The following is a 15,088-nucleotide window of genomic DNA, read 5'->3' as shown; positions in this document are numbered from 1 at the left end:
TAAACGGATGTACCCTTAAAGTGTGTTGAGTTGGGTCAATGCTGAAAGCGCCAAGCTGATTGCCTCCAACGATGAAGAAACAAACGGGATCTCGAGTACTAAGCAGCTCATCCGGCTCATCTAAATCGACCGTTTCCGGCAATTGGATGATCTCAGGAGATGGATCGTGTTCTACAATAACAAAACAATTTAAACAAAATGCTGACGGATAGTTTGCAGAATGGCTTTACCAGTTATGTTGACTTGGAAGACATCCAACGGAAATTGTGGCTGATGATCGTTAACATTGCGAACGTAAATGGTAAGGTCCAAGTCGGTTGAGAGCCAAGTGGGAATTCCGGAATCTCTCGCCTCAATTCTTATCTAAAAATAAAAATTAACGTTAATGTGAATGCTATTACACAAAAGGTAGCTGATGATTAGTTTTTTACTTGAAGAAGTTTTTGCTTTTCCCGATCTAAGGGCAGGATCAACTTTATTTCACCGGAAACGCTGTCTATTTCAAACCATTTCCAGTGGCCGACGGGTCTTATTGAATAGCGAACTTGACTGTTCAATCCGGCATCCTGATCAACGGCCAAAACAGAAGTGATGACCGAGCCGACTGTGGCATTCTCAAAGACACGAAACGTCGTATTGTTTTGTTCGGGCCTGACAAACAATGGAGCATGATCGTTGAAATCGCTCACACAGATCTCCACGTCCTGGAAGGCAAAGTTGGGCACGGGAAGGCCTCTATCTTGAGCTCTTATCTTCAACGTGTAATTGCCGTGGTGTCCGACCAACGGTTGAGCAGCAATTAACTTGGCGCTGCTGCGGTCGATGTTGGTGACACTAAACATGCCTCCGTCATTGCCTTCTTGAATAGAGAAGACAATATGACCGTTTGGAGTGGTTGGATCGTCACGATCGCTAGCGTGAATGGTGGTTAAGGGAACACGGGAATCGTGGAACTCGGTAACGCTCACACAACCGGAACGGGCCTCGAAAACGGGCGTTTCGTCATTTTCATCTATTACTTGCACGCTACAAGAAATTTAGGGAAACAATTGAATGAGTGTCAAAAAGTCTGGAAGAGAAAAAAATAATAATTCAAAACGACTGTCAGTGAACTCACGTCACTTGCTGGAAGGCATTCCGGCTTTCACCGGCAGAATAGCCGACGCGATAATTGTCCCACGCTTCCAAGATCAGCGTGTAACTCTGTTGCTCTTCTCGGTCGAGTCGTTCCGTCACCATGATTACACCCGTTTCCGGATCCACGGAGAATCGGCCCTAAAGAATTTTTTTTTTCAAAAGAATAATCATTAAGGATAGTCACGGCAATTGCATTTAATTTTGACAGGGTACTTTAGACGAACGACGATCCATCAAATAAGTGACGTGACCGAAATCTCCAATGTCTAGATCGTAAGCCTGTACAGTTCCAATCACAGTGCCTGCAAGAAAACGTTTAAACTTGATTGTTCCGCGATAAATTCAAAGTCACTTCTACTAACCAGGCGGAGAGTTTTCTCGTACTGAAAAGTTACTTGGTACGCTACCAAATATTGGATTATTGTCGTTTTCATCCAAAACCTAAGGAATCGAAATGTTGTAATTTTAAACTAATAAAACAAGAGAAACAATCAAAAATTTACCTGGATAAAAACAGGTACGAAACTTGATCGTTTAGGCGTTCCGGAGTCGGAAGCTTTGGCTGTGAGATTCATCCAGGCAAAGCGCTCACGGTCAAGTTTTCCCGACACAACCACCTCCCCCGTTTCGGAATTCAAATGAACGAGTTCCAACAACTCAGCCGGGCCTACAAACACAACCAAAATTTAAGTTGTTTTTTAAACTATCGTCAAATTGAAAGGTCTTTACCATCAAGGGAGTAAGTAATGGAACGATTAAGGTCAGCATCGTCAGCTGATAGAGTTAAGATGGCTGCCCCACGTTTGCTGTTCTCAGCAACAGAACGGCGATAAAACGGTTGGACGAAAATCGGGTCGTGATCGTTGACATCTTCCAAAATTATTGTCATGGTTCCTAAACATTCAAATTTAGATTATATATTTCATCCTTAAATATTTGACATTCGCTGTCAAACCTAATGCAGTTTGACCGGTTGTGGCTGCAGCGACATCCTCGGCTCGAATGGCCAAACGGACAGTCTCAGCCTTTTCGCGATCCATCTGGCGGACGACACGAATGCGGCCATCGTTGGTGTTTATTTCAAACCATGATGTAACGTTTTCGTCGCGGACTAGGAATCCCTTCTCGTTACGCCCTTCACTCGCTATTAAACAAACGCCGTTTGAAAAAGTGTTTCGTAATTTTCGAGTTGGTAAGACTTTATACCTGCATGATCAATCCAGTAACGAATAATGGGTCTCTCGTCTGGATCAGTAGCAACGAGTTGGGTTAAAACAACGCCCACTGGGACATTTTCTTGAACGCGAACAACACCCGGCTCTACCAAGACAGGAGACTTGTTATTTACATCGGCGACTGAAATCATCACTGTAACGGAAGCGTGTAATTGGCGGCTGCCGACGCCTCCATCCAGCGCCAGAATTTCTAGCTGGTAGCGAACGGTTCGCGGATGAGTCTGGTCCGGATCGAGAGTGGCCCCGAGAGCAACGCTCACAACTCCGGTCGTTGAATCTATGACGAACTTGTCGCGGGCGCCACTCTGGATCCGATAAGCGATGACATTGTTGGGGGCCGATCCGTCCATATCCAAAGCTTGAACCTGCAGGATCGACGAATCTGGGGCTGCATCTTCCGCCACGGCGACCGAGTAAGACGGCCTAGCGAATATCGGGGCATAGTCGTTGACGTCGTTGCAAAAAATTACAACACGAGTGTCCGTGTGCAACGGCGGGATGCCCATGTCCGACGCCCGGACTGTCAAATTGATCGGGCGAACATGGCCCAACCCTTGCGCATCTCTACAACAAGCAAACCAATTGTTATCAAGACGGAAAAACAATCGAAATTAACGCAATGAGTAAGTTACAGTATTGAAGGCGCCAGCAATTCAAAGTCCAGCGGATGTGTAACGCTCAACTCCCCAGTGGTGCGATGAATTGTGAAATTAGACTGAAGGTCCCCGCCGATTATGGAATACCGAACGCGGCTATTGTCTGAATCTACAAGAAAAAAGAAAAAGATTTGTTTTGATTTGTTTTTGTCTTCAAGTGTCGATCCGAAAAAAAACCCAAAAAATTCCGTCGCAGTTGCGCACTGTTACCATTGAGATCGCGGTCGAAGGCCTCCACTCTGAATCCGTAAGGGAAATTCAGTTCGTTCTCATTGATGTAGATCTCAAAGTGGCTCTGGATGAAAACGGGGGCGTTGTCGTTGACGTCAACTAGTTCCAAAGTAAACTGCACCGTATTCCTTGAGGGAGAGATAGTAAAAAAAAGCAGAAACCATAAAACTCGAGTCGTCAATGAAATGGGAGTCAATGGGGATCAACGAGGTGCTTTTTCACGAAACGGTAAGCACTGCAGCTTTCACCATTCACAAGAGTAATTCGCCATTAGGGGTTGGAGGTTTTCTAGCAATCTTTTTTACCGATTTCCCAAGCCGAGAGAGTCTCTGGCTTCGACCATCACAATCAGTTGGCTGACTTTCTCTCGATCCAGGAGGCCGGAAGCGCCTTTGCCGATGGAAACCGCACCGCTCAACGGATCTATCTGTAGAGCGTCAGCAATTGAGCCGGGCAGCAGACTGTAGCGGATGCCTTCGGTGCCCAGTTGGCCGGAATCTGCATCTGTGGCTTGAACGGAGCCGATGACGGTACCGACGGGAGCGTTCTCCGGTACCTGGACCTAAAGGCGAGTAGATCAATCACACAAGGAAACGGTGAATCAAACATTTGAACAACTGACACAAAAAAGAAAAGAGAGAGAAAAGGAATTCTATACGACAACAATAAAAACAACAACAACGAGAAAACATTGGTCCGTTGCATACCTGATAAGACGGGCGGCTGAATTGGGGTATGTGATCATTGACGTCACGGATCCTGATCAAGACGGGCGCTGTGGTGGTTTTGGCTTGCTTGGCCACCGCTTCCTTGGCCGTGATGGTGCAATTGGTGCTCCTCAATTCCTCATAGTCCAGTGCCAGATGGCTCTTGACCCGGATGCTGAAAACGGCTTCGTTGACCACCACGCCGGGACTGATGTCAAACAGGTCATCGGTGCAGTGGATAGACAAGTAGAAAGTCCCGTTCTTCCCCTAGAAACACATATACAACATCAGGCAAGCGTCATTATATTTTTATTCCCTCCATCACCTTCCTTTCGTAATTAAATCGTATTCTAGGAGCTAATTAGAAAGACACGAACAACATGGTCCCCTCCCGTGTTCGCCGTCGTATCTCTGGATCAAAACGGTAAACCGGATGTGTTTCGTGTTGTTCCATCGTCGCAGCTGAACCGGTCTCAACGCAACGACCTTCCGAGACACGAGCCTCTCGAACCAACGACACAGATAAGATATTTATATCGTACACTGTCGACGGTATACACCGGATTATATCGTGCGTTTTAATCTGGAAATCTTTCAAGTGAAGACCAGCTGGATCTAGTCAAGACCAGGGCAATCAAGGGCCCGTTGTTATTATATGCTCGTCGGTTGTTGAATAGTCGGTCTGGTCTTTGAGCTCCAGAGTGGGGTTTCGCTTAGAATTCATGATTTCTCCATTTCTCGGTCAAGAGTCACACGTACGTATAAAACTGACTTTATTTCTTTTATTTTGAAATAATGTCGGCTCCATTTATTTTTCTTTAGATTCGAAAAATAAATAAATAAATGTGGGGGGAATCGCTGGTTATTACTATTTCCGGACTTGTTTGGTTTCTCGTCGTAAAAAAAAACATGTACACCATCAAAAGCTCCCGGTAATCCCTCAAAATTGGGGACAACCATTCCAAAATCGTGAAATAGGACACTCCTTTACGAGTTATTACGAGCAGCTCATTTTATGACAAACAAACAACAAAACCAAAACCAAAAAACTGACCTGATCGTAGTCGTAGACTTCCGGTAGGGACTCGGAGCCCACAAAGGTGACGGGCATGTTGGCTGGCGAATTCTCGTCGATCTCTGCCATGTAAGGGCCACCACCGTTGCGGAATGCCGGGGCCTGGTCGTTGACATCTAGGACCAGGATCGTGACTTCGGTGCTCACGTTGGGTCTAAGCGGCGAGTCTTCGGTGGCCGTGATGACCAGCATCAGGGCTCCGTTGACGACATTGGAATCTTCGCGATCCAGCTGCTGGATCAGATAAACGACACCTTCCTTGGGATCGATGGCGAAATACTGACTGGAGGGGTCCAGCGAGTAGACGATGCGCTGATTAACTCCTCGATCTCCATCAATGGCCTTGACGCGCAAGACGGACGTGCCCGGCTGGGCATCTTCGGCCACCCGAGTCACGGAGGGCACCGTAATGAATTCGGGGCCCTGATCGTCTTCGTCGATAAGCCGGACGAGCAGACCAGCCGTGGCGGTGTTGATCCGGCCCTGGTCACTGGCCTGGTCCTTGGCCAGGATGCGGAGCTGGTACCACGATCGTCGCTCATAATCCAGCGGCACCAGACATCGGAGGACGCCCTTGCCGCCGACAGTCGTGATGGCGAACGGGATCCCTCCAGCAGCTGTTTCCTCATCGTCGATCCCCTCTTCACCCTCGATGCCTTCCAAGCTGTAGACCACCTGATCGGGGACGCAATTACAAATGCATTACTTTGGGGCCGCTCCTGCAGCACAACTTTCTCTCACGAACCGGTAGGGAGGTCAGGGAAGTGGGTCGAACGGGTCAGCCTTTGACTGTTGCGCACCACACACACACTCACATTCACAACAAAGACATGAAGCTATAAACAACATAGAGTACGACGACGACTGTACATTTGAATGGAGAATTTGCTTCCGCACCAAAGTGATTCCGGCTCGCATCGGCGATATCGCATCCCCCCCTTCCATTTTGTGAGTCATCCGCGTAGGCGTGTATCAATTCCCATCAATTTAACCCACACCCAAAAAAACAAAAACTGATTGTTCGATTGTGTAATTTGACATTTCCATTCGGGCAAACTTTCCCGCACTGGTGTATCATCACACACACGCCTGACAATCGAGCAATTGTTCACGAAATCTCTCGAATGCTGTTGATGTTGCCTTTTTTTTCCCTAAGAATGGTGTCTAATGACTATCATTCCCATTTGTGTGAGCTGCTGCCTATATCATTACGACACGTAAAAAAAAATGAGAAATACCAAAAGGGGGAAAAAATAACCGATTGCGGATGCCTAGCGCCAATGTATGTTTTCACTCAGAGTAAACTTTGTACAACTGTACAACTCCGTGTGTGTGTGTGTGTGCGGGATGTATTTAATCTCTCTCTTTTCTCTCAATGTATCTGACCCGAAAAGAAAAAAAGAACCGTGCAATGACGCGATTGTGTCACTTCACTCCCGTGCCGTGTTAAAAAAGAAAGAAATATCTCATTCCCGTTTATACGCTATACCTAGAGTGGCATTCATATTTTGAACATGTTTATGGTGAAGCTTCTTCTCATGTGTGTGATCATCACACACTCGCTGGGAGATCAAAGAGAGAGTTGCACCGCTATTGTTCTCGGTTCCATCTTGTCTCTTTTTTCGCTCTGCCGAGTCGATGTGTGTTAATTGACGTTGAATAATGAAACGAAAGATGTATATACCCACACATGGAGAGTCATACTAGACTCCCTAGCTTAACTAACTGGCGCAGAGAGAGAGAGAGAGAAATGCTGTGCCATATAACAATGAAGAATAACAAAAGGGGAAAAGAATGAAAGAGAAAGAAAGCACAAATCCCCCACCAAAAGAACAGGTGGAGGTAATATAATACCTCCAACTGAGGGGGGAAAGAAATTCAAAATAAGAAAGGAAAACAAAAAAATTTGTTTCTGGTTTTTCTTCAAAAGAAACGAAAAAGAATAGAGAACATTCAAGTGCAGGAGTAGATAGTAGTACGGTACCTGTCCGTAGACACCTTGATCGCGGTCGGTGGCCTCCACAGTCAAGATGACAGCGGGTGGGGCGTTCTCTCTCAGCATCAACGTGTTGGCAAAGGGCTGGAAGACGGGCCGGTTGTCGTTGACGTCCTTTTTTGTTGTACCGTTTTATGTTTGGTGGAGTTGGGTGGATGTTGGTTTCACCCGAGCAATTATGAATAAATGTTTAGAACATCTTTCTATCGAGCCTCCAGGATGTGGAGTGAATCAAAATACAAATTTTTTTGAAAAATCATCGTTATTACCTCAACTATAATCAAGAGGCTTTGTCTGATGGCCTGGCCGGCGCCAATCTTGCCGTCTGTTACTGTCAGTACCAGAGAATACTCTTCTTCCGTCTAACAAAACAGAAATTGAATTAATAATGAATTAACCTCAGCCTTTATTAATTTGTGAATTATGAATTGGCTCCGAAGGAGATTTGTGTTTGTTTTTACTTCTCTGTCGAGTTCTTTGATTAATTGCAGGTCGGCTTCGTTATCGCCAACGGGCTGGATGCGCAGCAGCTCGTTAGCCACCTGACCCTGTAGTCCAAACTGTAGGGCGTCTCCGTCGGCGTCGGAGGCTTTGATACGGTAAATGACGCTTCCGACCGGCGTCCCTTCGGCGCCTTCTTTCAATTTGAGTACAATTTCGCCTCCGCTCTCGTCCGTCACCTCAAAACGCGGGGGTTGGTTAGCGGCCACGAACGCGGCCATCAAGGCCAGAAGAATGGCGATGATCTTTACGACGACGACGGTCGCCATTTGCTTGACGATTCCGTGTAGCTCTCGGATGCTTGGGAGACTGCAAGGCCGTCCTTTTACTTAATGACCCATACCGGATGAGATCAACAGCAGCTTCTAAATACATGACCCAGCACATGAGCGAGAGAAAGAGACCAAAAAAAGAACATTAACATTAACATTAATAGGAAAAAAAGATGCTGAATCAGTCGAGACTTGTTATGAATCAGTCGTAATGAGATATGCAGAGCTGGAAGAAGACTAAACCGAGAGTTGGTGGTGAGAACACTCCAAAAAGTCAGTTTCATGAGCCACACGGTTCACGTTACCGCAGAGAGTAATCAAATCCGTGCGCAGAAGAAAAAAGAGAGAGCTATATCGGAAAAAAGTTAACATTTGAATACCCGCCAACGCGTACTCGCATGGTATAAATGCGGTTAATAATGGGGATCCGAGAAAGTTTCGCCATTTTCCTTTCCACGAAATCAAAAAAAATACAATATGTGTTCTGGACCACTTAAAATGTGGGTAGTACGAGCCATCCGGCGTGAATGGCTCATCTCGTTTGTCTTTCTAAAAATGCTAATTCAAAAACGAGCTAGAAATCTGCTGCTGCTGCTGCGCAACAATTTAGCGGAGCAAGGAAGAAAATCTGGCGCGAGCTGAGCCGCAGCCGCAGCAGCAGCAGCAGTTTGACCTCGTTCACCTCATCCGCTTTTTTCTCTCCTTTGGAATAAGACATCAAACGTAACGGTATCCATCACCATATTATTTCCCTCCCGTGTCTACATACGTAACCACTTGGATAGTAGTAGTAGCTGCTGCTGCTAGCTGCTGGTGGTGGCGGATTGAGAGCGCCAACACCATTAAAGTAAAACCCGACGTGAACGGCTGTTGTGTTTTGCCTTAATGTTTCTCGCATTTCCGAGAAGGAGGTGCACAACAGCCAAGCGCTTAACAGAGAAATGAAGCTAGGTTGTTTTTTTCGTTCGTTCGTTTGCTTCCATGTTGTTTTTTTTTTGTTTTTGTTTTTTTTAGCCAGAGTGATTTCCATTGCCTAAAACGGTTGTTGCCGTGATGTTATCATCTGGCTCTTCTTTAATCAACAGGAGGCGAAAGAGAGAAAACGCTGTCGACAAGAAAACAATGAGGGGATTTGACTTGAATGTTGAATGAGTGCCGTACAATTGTCTTACATTTACGCAGCGCAGATGATGAAAAAGAAAAAGCAGTAGGGAGACTTGATCATCGAGACGGGATGGCTTTCAATGTGGTTCGTTCGCCGTGTGCCAGTTCGTGAGTGAAAAAACAACAAGCAATTGAGTCAGAGAAAATCAACAAAGAGTAGAAAAATGGGGGAAATCAAAAAAGACGATGATGGAACGATGAAACACGGGGGCTGGCCTGGGCTCCACTCTGAACGGTCCAGGGTCATGTACGTTTTATACACAGAAGGCAAAGAGGCAGTGCGGCAGGCGAAAAATAAGGATTCACGAACGGACGTGAATCACGTAGGAGTGTCTAACGCCCTCTCCTCTCTCTCGGCTGTTTTTGTTTTTTCCTGATTTCCTCCATCGTCTCAAAACGGCTAAATTGTGTGTGTGTAAGGGAAAAACGCGCACGCCGACGCTTCTGTTACTATACAGCCGAGCTGACTTTTTTCAAAGCGTGAAATGTTCACCACACGAGGGGTCACTGACACTCTTTAGACTCTCTCCGGCAACCCCCGGCCGTACACAAAACATTTTTTTTATTTTTCAGTTATTTCATTTGCATTTTGCCATCGAGGGAGGAAGATTCTCATTAAATTTTAAAAAATGTCGTTTTCTTTTTTTTTTTGTTCCCGCTTAACTCAACTCGGCACCGTGTCGCCCTAATTGCATGCCTCTTGATCGTGATGGACTGATTAAAATCAATGGGCGACGATCGGTCGAAAAAAATTGTCAGATGGCAACGAGCGCACCAATCGAAAACATTTCCTGACCGCTCATTAAAGGAGATAGGACAATAGGGAATAAAGGCAATGACAGGAATTTTCATTGGATCGTGTCGATTTCTTCCGAGAGATAAGCGGCACACAGAGGACGGGGAAACATTCCAAGAAGGAAACAACAAACTAGACGAGACAAGGACCAAGACTTATTTCTATTTTATTACCAGATATTCGGATATTAGTCGGCAACTATGCAGTAGAGGGAGGGGGGGGGGGGATCGTGCCTCGATGACGAGCGATTAAATACCACGGCCATTGAATCGATCGTCCTGCCCCGAAATCGTAATAAAACACTCCTCGAGGCAAAGGTCAGTTTGAATCCCCGCTTCTTTTTCTTAAAAATAAAAATAAATTTTTCAAAAAAATAGGAAGAAAAAACCGCGGGTTTCCTATACATCGTCGTCGTCGTCATAACGTAACCGCGAGCTTCGAATCAACAATTCCATCTCATCCAGGTCAAAGGTGAACCCCGCCGCCCTGTTCGCGCTCGCGCGCTCCGGTCGTCGGCTAAAGCACAAGACACAAGTCGGGGATAGAAAAAGAGCCGCTGCGCTCTGAGCCAGAAAAGAACGGGGGGATAGGAGTGGCCATCAAGTCGTTAAAGTCCATCTTTCTTTTTTCTTTCTTTTTTTTAAATTTAAGTGCTAGCATCCGCTGTTGCACAGTTGCTTCTCCCTCCCCATGTATACAACTACATTTTCGGATCTATCTGTCTATCTTACACCATCCTGGCGCCTGGTCAAATAAAACATCTTTGACCAATTGATAGGAGAGACAAGGGCACAAGTACACCACTATATACTACATGGGTGTATAGTATCGCTATTCCTTTCGCTTTTCGAACATTTTTATTTGAGGGGGGCCAGCGAAGTTTGAGCCTCTACCAGTCTATTTGTTCCTATTGAAAAGAGACAAAGGGGTCGAATAAAAATCATCAAGTTCTTTCAAGGGTCCCCCAGCCGAGGCATATAAACATTTCGCCGAAAAAGTCAAGATATGCGTACACATATACCTGTTGTAGCAACAATGAACAATGTAGTATCTACTCGTTCGAGCGAAAAAAAAGTTTGGAAACAAACCGAATGAAAAACAGCCAGATCTGCTGCATTTGTTCTCACAGCTTATCAAAATATATCTCGTATACAATCTTTTCACTCCCAGCTAGCGGGTGTGTGTGTGTGTGTGCGGATGTTTTAGTTGAGGGGGAGGGGGTCTCCGTGTGTATGTTGTTAAACCATCCATTGGATGTAGTCTACACTATATATACGTGTACACATAGACTGTGAAAGGAAGGGAACATAAGAGCTGGGTGTAAAATGAAAGGGAGGCTACCATAGGGCCAGCACACCAGCTCTCTCTCTCTCCCCAAAACACACCGGCCGGAAATGGCCGCAACACATCTGCACCCCCCTCTTGCCCATCAGTTCTTACTAACAACAAAGACAGAGAGAAAGATGGTTGAAGGGGGGAAAGCCAGGGAGACAGGATCTATTCAGCCGGTGGTAAAAAAATAGAAAAAACTAGAAAATTTGTTTTCATTCTCCCCTTTTCCTCTTGCGATACAATAAAAAATAATAAAATTCAAATTCAAGTTTAACACGAAGTTACAAACTCGTTTCAAAGAAATTGGACTGGGAGTTTGGTAACTGGGTGACATTTCAGATCGGCAACGAGATTGACGCACGAGTCGGAAACAAATCCAATTCTAACGTTACATGTCGGTTACAGGATGACCACGAAATTTGCCAAAAAAGCTTGTTTGTGATGACTTTTTTGTTTGTTTTTTTAATTCAGACCCAAAGAGAAATGTGATACCGGGGACGACTGCATTTTTATATCAGGATTTTCTTTCTTTTATGTTTGAAGCGGCCCCAGACAAACAAGTTCGGCAACCGACCAAATCGTCTCGACGTTTGCATTTCAACTCCCGCAGTCCCCGAGTGTTCCGAATAAACAACTTGATTACTGCCTTCCCGTGTGGATGTGTTTCGCGACTAGCGTGTGACGCAACAAAAGGAAACAAAAGAAGAACAAAAATTTCTTCTAAGAATAATAGCGTCGTATAGCGAGACGCGGAGACGTTACACGTACGAACGAGAAGAACATTTTGTTTTTTTGTTTTTATTTTATTTTTTTGATCGTTTTGAACCAAAAATTTTTCCGAGTTGTTAGTGGAAAATGTGGACCAGTCACGGATCGAGAGGCCATTTCTAGCGCCCGGAGGAGAAATTCACCTGAGAGTCGATGCGGATGTCATGACGCTTAGTCGTCTAGCAGCTCCGGACAAAATGATTGAACCCGCCAGTGTTTTTAATTTCCAACAGGGAAATCGATCTTTCTCATCCGATAATTAAGAGATGTGGTGCTGGGGCCGCAATAAATTATCCGGCACGATTTATAGCGCGCTTGTCCGAACAAATATTCGCCGGCAACTAAAATCACGCACGAATGAAACGAACGAAGCCGAAACAAAGTTACGCCGACAGCCACTGAAGAACACACGGAAGAAATGAACTGATAATTACGGTCGATTAAGTCCCCCACCACTTGACTGATATGTTTTTTTTTTTCCTTTTTCCACAAAAATTTTCCTGCCAAGTCGGGCAATCAGTGAAAAATGATGAATCAATGAACTCGACACTGCTCGGTCACGCTCGGTCGGATAAGAGAGTAACAACAAAACAAAAAACAAGAAAACTCGCGAGAACAAACGACCGTATGTCGGCCAAGTCGAACCGCTCGAGACGAACTGGTAGCTGTTCACGTGTAGACAGAGGATCTTCTATGCGACTCGCTCGGGTCTCTCTGTGTCTATACACACACATTTCTCCTCTTATTCCGGCGGTGGGGTTTCTGACTTTCAGACCAAACCAACCCTCCCAAATTTATTCGCTCGATGCCAAGCTGACCGACAGAGCCATCTAGCGGATGAATCCAAAACGCAGCCAAGTGCTGATGATGGAAGTTGATGATGTAGAAGAAGAAATCAGAAACCACAAAGTCATTCTTCTTCTTGAAGTTCTTTCTTCTTTTTTCTCTTTTTTTCTTTTTGGGTGGAAAGAGAAGAGACGATTGTCAAAGTGTGATGGGAAAAAAAGAACGAGGGGGCACATTTCGGGGGCTCGTTAAGAGCGTCAAAGACTAGGGGGGAGAACGGGGGAGAAAACCATTTGAAGAAACAATGAACTTTCTCCAAGGCAATTCATCGAAATGGCAAAAGAAACACGGAACTCATTGTTGTGTCACACAAAAATAGGAAAATCCGTCATTCATTCATTCAATGGAACGTGAAAAAAAAAACTAAATTCAAGGCAGTTTTCCATGAATAGAATAATAGGAATAAGCTGCTGGCGTATAGATTTATTTCCATCCTTTCGATACGCCAGCAGACAAAGAAAGGGGGAAAAAAAGGAGTCTGAGAGACAAGTGGAGAGGTCGGGCTGTTTACCACGGCGTCAACCGGAATTGAGAAATGAGGACATTGTCGGGAAGGGATGGCATCCGATTCTTTTTCACGAAACCCACGCGTTGGCTCGTGAAAGAAAATCGATCAAATTAGCCACAGCTGAGCGGTCCAACAGCGACGCGGTCACCACCGTGTCCGCTGTTGTATTTCTCCTTTTATTATTTTCACGTTTTTCGTGAAAAGGTCCGAAAAAATTCTTCTGGGGGCGACGAAACGCTTGATGGTGTGTGTTAAATAGCAGTACCAAACCAGGAATCTCCCGCCGTCTAATCGATGATTTAGACAACCCACCAGTGCGCCCCGGCGCGCTCCAATTAGAAAAAAGAAAAAAAAAAGGGAAAAGATTTTTTTTTTCGGCCGTGATTTTTTTCTCTCCATTTCTCATGCGACTGAGATTGACTTAACAGACCGTGATGGTAGCCAACAGTAGGCGGAACGCTTCACCAGATCAGTTCTTTTTCAACAAAAATTATTTATGGGCTCCTTTTCCCAATCGAATTCATTCTCCGTGTCTATTCTTTTTTCCATTTTCTTTTTGTAAATATTTTTTTATTCTTTAATCTTTTAAGATATCGTGTTACTTCTTTTCTTTCTCCCGAGGACCACTTGTTGGATGACCGCCGACGTCGGCGACTTCGGGACTTCGGAAACCATCTGCGCGTGCGCTTCGGCCACGTTCGCTAGTATCTACATAATTTTCTGTGGCTAACGAGTCAAGATGGTCTTCAGCAGAGCGTTAATACTAAAAAAAAAAATTAATCCTGGTCATATCGGCCTCTCTCTCTATCCCTCCCACCCTAGATACACTAGTATAGTGTCCACTCGCACAGGTGAGGTATTATAAAAAAGAACAAGGAGAGGAAGTTAACCCGTCCCAAAGTTTCCAGTCGAGTGGCAAACCGAAGCGGAAATAAATATCCCCCTATTCTTCTAATATACCAGTGTTGTTGTTGTTGTCGTTGTTGTTGTAGGGATGTATTCTACAAGTCCCGGGTCTTGGAATAACGTTGGTCAACGGACGGCTGCAACACCGGAAGTCATCGCATAGAGAGAGAGAGTTAGATGGAATGGATGGATAGAGATTAACTGTCGAGAGAGAGAAACACTGGGGAGGGAGAACTTGCGTTGCGTCAGGGGAGGATTTGAGCCGGACTGAACACGACCCAACTCAAATTATTTTACAGATGGATAATATAATGCAGCAGTGTTCGTCCGTCCACCATTCACGGAATAACGGGGGTATCGTTATAATTCCGACGGAACAAAACAAGAGAAGAGGAAGAAGAAACAAAACAAAAAAACCGTTTGCGGCCGGATCGGATCCGCTTGAGCGAATTCCATCCATCCAAACAAAACAAAAATAAAACCTCAATCTGAGAATCGATTTGACATTAGCTAGGCCATTTAATGCTTTTCTCGGTTACCAACTTTCTTGGCGACGCGTTTCTTTCGCTTTCCGGTTTTCTACTTTCGCACGAAAAGTGGGAAATGGAGAAACTAAAAAAAGAAAAAGGGAAAGAAAGAAGCAAATAATGACCTGCCATCTGTTTCTTGGTCGACCCGGCCATGGCCGCGACTTGTTGTCAAGTCCAAATACCAAACGCCGCCGTCACTAACAGCAGGAGCCGTCAAATTAACAAGTAAACCTCCTTTTGACTTCACTCCCTTTCTCTCCACCACTTTTCACAACAACAAATGACCATCGGGAGGTACAAGAGGAGCAGAGGAAGTCTCTGAAAGTGCTGAATAGTGTTTTCTTTTTTTTTCTTTTTAAGTCGCCGTTAAAAAACAACAACAGCGAATACGCAAACAAACAAAGACATTCCTGGAAAAAAAAAAGTCC

The 15,088-nt window shown here is 45.1% G+C and overlaps 1 protein-coding gene across 4 annotated transcripts in view; it reads right to left on the bottom strand.

Annotated features, from left to right (window-relative positions):
* LOC124209734 (cadherin-23-like) overlaps window positions 1–15,088 on the bottom strand; it is a 28,942-nt gene that overhangs the window by 2,210 nt on the left and 11,644 nt on the right. For 2 of the 4 annotated variants that reach the window (XM_046607883.1, XM_046607885.1), the window contains exons 3-20: window positions 7,499–7,903; window positions 7,307–7,399; window positions 7,026–7,151; window positions 5,021–5,716; window positions 3,967–4,233; window positions 3,565–3,821; window positions 3,239–3,387; window positions 3,005–3,137; window positions 2,344–2,936; window positions 2,093–2,281; window positions 1,867–2,031; window positions 1,641–1,804; window positions 1,500–1,578; window positions 1,351–1,439; window positions 1,118–1,275; window positions 432–1,026; window positions 231–363; window positions 14–171 (exon numbers count right to left, since the gene is read on the bottom strand). In XM_046607883.1, the coding sequence (XP_046463839.1) occupies window positions 14–171; window positions 231–363; window positions 432–1,026; window positions 1,118–1,275; window positions 1,351–1,439; window positions 1,500–1,578; window positions 1,641–1,804; window positions 1,867–2,031; window positions 2,093–2,281; window positions 2,344–2,936; window positions 3,005–3,137; window positions 3,239–3,387; window positions 3,565–3,821; window positions 3,967–4,233; window positions 5,021–5,716; window positions 7,026–7,151; window positions 7,307–7,399; window positions 7,499–7,807 (4,353 nt within the window). In that variant the 5' untranslated portion in view covers window positions 7,808–7,903. Of the gene's footprint in view, window positions 1–13; window positions 172–230; window positions 364–431; window positions 1,027–1,117; window positions 1,276–1,350; window positions 1,440–1,499; window positions 1,579–1,640; window positions 1,805–1,866; window positions 2,032–2,092; window positions 2,282–2,343; window positions 2,937–3,004; window positions 3,138–3,238; window positions 3,388–3,564; window positions 3,822–3,966; window positions 4,234–5,020; window positions 5,717–7,025; window positions 7,152–7,306; window positions 7,400–7,498; window positions 7,904–12,013; window positions 12,597–15,088 lie in introns of those variants that run through there. The other 2 variants (XM_046607884.1, XM_046607882.1) reach the window with 2 other exon arrangements.

This window comes from Daphnia pulex, chromosome 12 (genome assembly GCF_021134715.1).
Source record: "Daphnia pulex isolate KAP4 chromosome 12, ASM2113471v1".
In the NCBI taxonomy this organism is placed as follows: Eukaryota; Metazoa; Arthropoda; class Branchiopoda; order Diplostraca; family Daphniidae; genus Daphnia; species Daphnia pulex.
Note: the sequence above shows the minus strand (reverse complement) of the source record. Positions and strands in the feature narration are given on the sequence as shown.